The 4,389-nt window shown below is 52.6% G+C and overlaps 1 protein-coding gene across 1 annotated transcript in view; it reads right to left on the reverse strand.

Moving 5' to 3' along the window:
* Positions 1–4,389, reverse strand: part of PAPPA2 (pappalysin 2) — a 64,364-nt gene that overhangs the window by 22,882 nt on the left and 37,093 nt on the right. Inside the window, exon 14 of the mRNA XM_009994679.1 lies at positions 3,059–3,272. Within this exon, the coding sequence (XP_009992981.1) occupies positions 3,059–3,272 (214 nt within the window). The remainder of the gene's footprint in view (positions 1–3,058; positions 3,273–4,389) is intronic.

Consider the following 4,389-nt stretch of genomic DNA (forward strand, 5'->3'; position numbering starts at 1 on the left):
GAACTCTGATGCTGCTGGGTGAGGTTGTCCTGCTTTGCCCACTGTACTCTGTTTGGTGCATTTCCACACCCCAATCTTCTAACTCCTTCCAGTCCATCTTATCCTCCATAATCTCCCACCTCCTCTCCCACTTTCACCATCTCCATGAGCCCACCCTTGCCTACAAAGGGAGAGGAGGAGGAGGGACTGACACCTCCATAGAAGCTCAGAGGACTGGGCTGTGCTCCTTTGATCTCTGGTCAAAATGGAGGCTGAGACTTCCAAAGCTGCCTGAAAAGGCCTGTCTGCCTGGTTCTTCTTTCTTTTACTCCCTCAAGTCAGTAGAAGGGGCTCAACCCCTAACAAAAGTAGCTTTGAGACCTCAAAACCTCTTCTCTCCAAGGAATCACCCACATTGGGCAAGGAAAACAACCCCTTTTTGGTCCCCAAATTGGAACCCTGTCAGAATTGCTGTTCTCCTCTAGAGCATATCCTGCTGGAGAGCTGCTTCAGATGGCATTTGGTGGATTTATTCATCCCCTTCCACTTCATTATCCCTTTTCTCTTCAACTTATGCTATGGGAAGTCAATTCCAACTGAGCTTGCAGAGCTTTCCAAGCATCGTTGTGACCTCTGCAGTAAAATTCAACTAAGGAAACAGAAGTGAGGGAATCATCTGAGCTTCTGTGTCCAAGAGCATCGTGGTTTGGACAGAAACAACTGGATCCCAGCTGTGGTTCAGGCCTGCAGAAGGTGGGCACTGTAGCCCCACCATGTCAGGGGGAAAGCTCCTGAGGTTGGGTCCCCAGGGCAGCTGTGGTGTTTCATGAGGTGAGTGAGACACTGAAGGTGGCTGATCAAAAAAGCAGCTGTTGAGGATGCTGAGCCTTGGCTGGGTGGAGATTCTGTTCACTCACATCACAGCTTAACTGTCCCTTGGCCATGGGGGATCCAAACCCCATCCCTGAAGGAAGGTGCCTACAAGCAGCCCCTGAAGGAAACAACCAAGCTACTTAAAATAGTCACATGAAGAAGTGAGTGCACCCTTCACACAGTAGCAGGATGGGATGGTCCTTTGGGAAGCCATGAACACCTAAAAGAAGCCTCTACAGCTTCCCTGGAGAACAGTCTGAGCCCCGTTGCTCTCTGAAAAGGCACAATCAGTGGAGCTAGAAGGGTAGTTTGAAGGGAGCCTGACAACTTCCAAGGCTGGGCTGGTTAGCTGGCATGGGGAGTCTGCAGTGTCAGCCATGGATCACACCTAACTGCTCTCCAACCATGAGTGCACAGAGAGACTCTTGTTTTCATGTACCACATTAAATCCTTCAGCAAAGCTGCTACCTGCTGGGTTGATGGACAATGAAGAGACAACAGATCAAGAACTCAGATTGCTGAACCCAGGAAGAGCCTGGGAGACCCCAAAACCTCACGTCCAAGTCATCAGCTGAGACCCTGCTCCCTCACCATCCCACCAGGAACTCACCCCTGCCAGCCCCTTTCAGCCCCTTCATCACCTTTTCCAACAAAACTGGCCCAAGCAAAGGCAACAACCTCTCTCTCTGGCAGATCTGAGATCAGACCAGAAGGATCTCCAGCAATCCAGCCAGTGACTGGCCAGCTTACTGGTTAGTAGCTGCAGCTCATGACACATGCCAAGGGGTTTGTACTCACGCTGAGTGCACACACAGAGCTCCAGATGGGACAAGCACATCAGCACATCCCCTTCCAAGGAAAGGATTTTGCTTTAAATCAGACCACTCACATAGCAGTTAATTTGCACGATAAGAAAGCAATAAATCTGCTGTTTCTGGTAATAATTCCTGCTTGCTGCAACCGTATCGTGCTCGACCAGAAAAGCTGTTGGATGAATTAGCAGTAATGACAATAGCAAATGTGAAAAATGCTATGTCAACATGAACACGTCAAAGCACTTTGCAGGGTTTTCCTTCACTCGGGCTGTTCAGACCCCCGTGGAAGTGCCAGGAGCCTCCTGGAGGGCACCCTCCTCACCAGCACCCCTGGGACAGCCCAGCTCTGCCAGCTGAGATTGCTCTGATGGCACATTCAGTGCCTTGGGATGCCACAGGTATGCAAAGCTGCCCTGCAGTTTGCAAAGCAGCCCCTGTGATCTCAGCCATAAGCAGGAGTTTGCTCAGCTCCCCTTGGCCCAAGAAATGCTCCTGACACTGTGCAAAAGCTGTTTACAGAAACCACTTCCTTCATTACAAGGCAAGACATTTGGCAACTGCTTCCCCCTGCACAACAACCCCCTACCCTAGAGCAAAGCAGAGATGGAGTCTGCATCCAATTAAAGCTGGAAGGGGGCATTAAACAATTAGCACATAATTACCTGATTTGGATTGGGATCAAGACTCTGGGGAGGACCCAGCCAGTGCAAGGGAGTCTTGAGTGACCAAACCCAGTGGGAACTTCAGCTGGAGGCATCACAGACAAAATGCTGCTTTACCCCCCAGCGTCAGGATATTGGCTGAGGAAAAAAATGTGTGGGGGGGGGGGGGGGGGTGGTCATTGAATCACCAGGAGTTTTTCCCCTCAAGCATCAGTTAAAAAACAACCAAAAAAACAGCTTCTCTGACTGAAATGCCAACGCTGGAGACAAAAATGAGTGCAGGGGGTAAAATGTTCCCCGTGACAAAAGGCAGCCATTCCTTCTCAGCACCCCCCTGTGCCCTGGTCTAGGGTTTTATCACTTTCAGGAACGACAGCAGCTCCAGGAATTTTCCAGCATCTTATGACATCTCGTTACCCAGGAGCCCACAGACAACTTCTCTGGGTGCTTCATGGGGTTTTTTTCAGCAGCTCACAAGGGTGTTGAGATTTCCAGTCTTTAGGTCAACTCACATGAACTTCCTGTCCAGCTGCATGCAAGAGGAGCCTGCACCTTGTTCCCACCTAAACCAGCCTCTTCTACCTCCAGAAACCTGCATGAGCAGAGCAAACTGCCTCGGACCTATCAAACCACCTCTTCAGGGCTCTCCTGTGTATCATCACCTCTTCTTGGTCACACGAGGAGAAGAGGAGGGAGGAAAAAACAGGGTGACAGCCACCCCAGACTTACTTTCTTGGCTTGCCTGCTGCGTTCTCAGCCACGTGGTACCCAGGCTTGCACCTGTAGCGACAGACCGAGCCCACGTCGTGGTTCCCCTGCAGGCACCGTGGCACCAGGAGCTTGGCGTTGGCCACTGGTGGGGGGGTGTCACACTCCAGCTTGCAGTAGGCTTCAGGGAGGGACCAGAGACCATCCTCCAGGCAGGTCAGCCACTGGTTTGTCCCTTGGCCCCGGGGAAAGAAGCGGAACGTTAGGGTTGCGGGAGGGAGTCGCGTCTGAGGGAAGCTCAGAGCAACCAGCAGGAGTTCTCTTGGAGTGGGTACTGATGATGCTAAGGGAAGCAACAATATCAAGGCCACAGGCTCCATGGTATGCTTGGGCAGGCTGAGGCAGAAATGCCCTCAATGCAGACCGAAGCAGGGAAGGGACAATCTCTAGGGGATGGAGAAAGGATCTTGGTCCTGCCCGTCTCCCCAGAGCTTCCCCTTCTCCTCTCTGGTGGTGCCCCAGGAGAGCCTGCAGTGGGGTGGGGGCTTTTGTGTATGACACCCACCTGTCATCTTTAGCTCAGCCCATTTTCATTCTCCCCAGATGCTTTCTGCAGTTTCTCCTGACCTGCCCTTCCAAGCTGGCACACCCTGTGCTACACGTGCAAGCAGGAGATGGGAAGTGCCAGGAGAACAAACGTGGGAACCTGAACTGGTGTGACTGGGAATTCAAACCACCCACTATTAGAAAGGCTTGTGTTGAGTATTATGGCACCCAGCTGATGGGTGGCCAGAACTGCACAGCTCTGTGGTAGGTGTCCAGGACTGGAAGACCCACATGGTGTGTTTGATGGATGCTTCACTGGGAACTGCTGAGCAAGAAATAAAGCTGGGCTGGACTGAACGGGGCTCTTCCTACTGAGGGGTTTGGACCAGCAGGTTCCCTTGCCAGTTCTTAGCATTTATTATCCTCAAGAGTGTGCCTACAAGGATGCCAGCCCTTGGGGAGAACAAGCACCAGGCCCATCCTTGCTCAGAGCCAGCTCAGCTGAGTGAGCTGGACCTCTGGGAGCTGAGCTGCTGGCTCAGCAGCCTTGGCTGGGTGCCACCAGCCCTCAGGGCAGCTGCTGAATGGCACAGAATGCTTGGGGTTGCAAGGGACCTTCAAGATCATCCAGTTCCAGCCCCCCACCCTGCATGGCCAGGGACACCTCCCACCAGCCCAGGTTGCTCCAAGCCCCATCCAACCTGGTCTTGAACAACTTCCACAGCTTCTCTGGGCAGTTGTCACCCAGGACACTCCACCAAGGGGATGCCTTCCCACCAAGGGAGCTCCTAGCAAACCTCCCATTC

The sequence above is a fragment of the Chaetura pelagica genome, unplaced genomic scaffold (genome assembly GCF_000747805.2).
Source record: "Chaetura pelagica isolate M959 unplaced genomic scaffold, ChaPel_1.0 scaffold363, whole genome shotgun sequence".
Classification (NCBI taxonomy): domain Eukaryota; kingdom Metazoa; phylum Chordata; class Aves; order Apodiformes; family Apodidae; genus Chaetura; species Chaetura pelagica.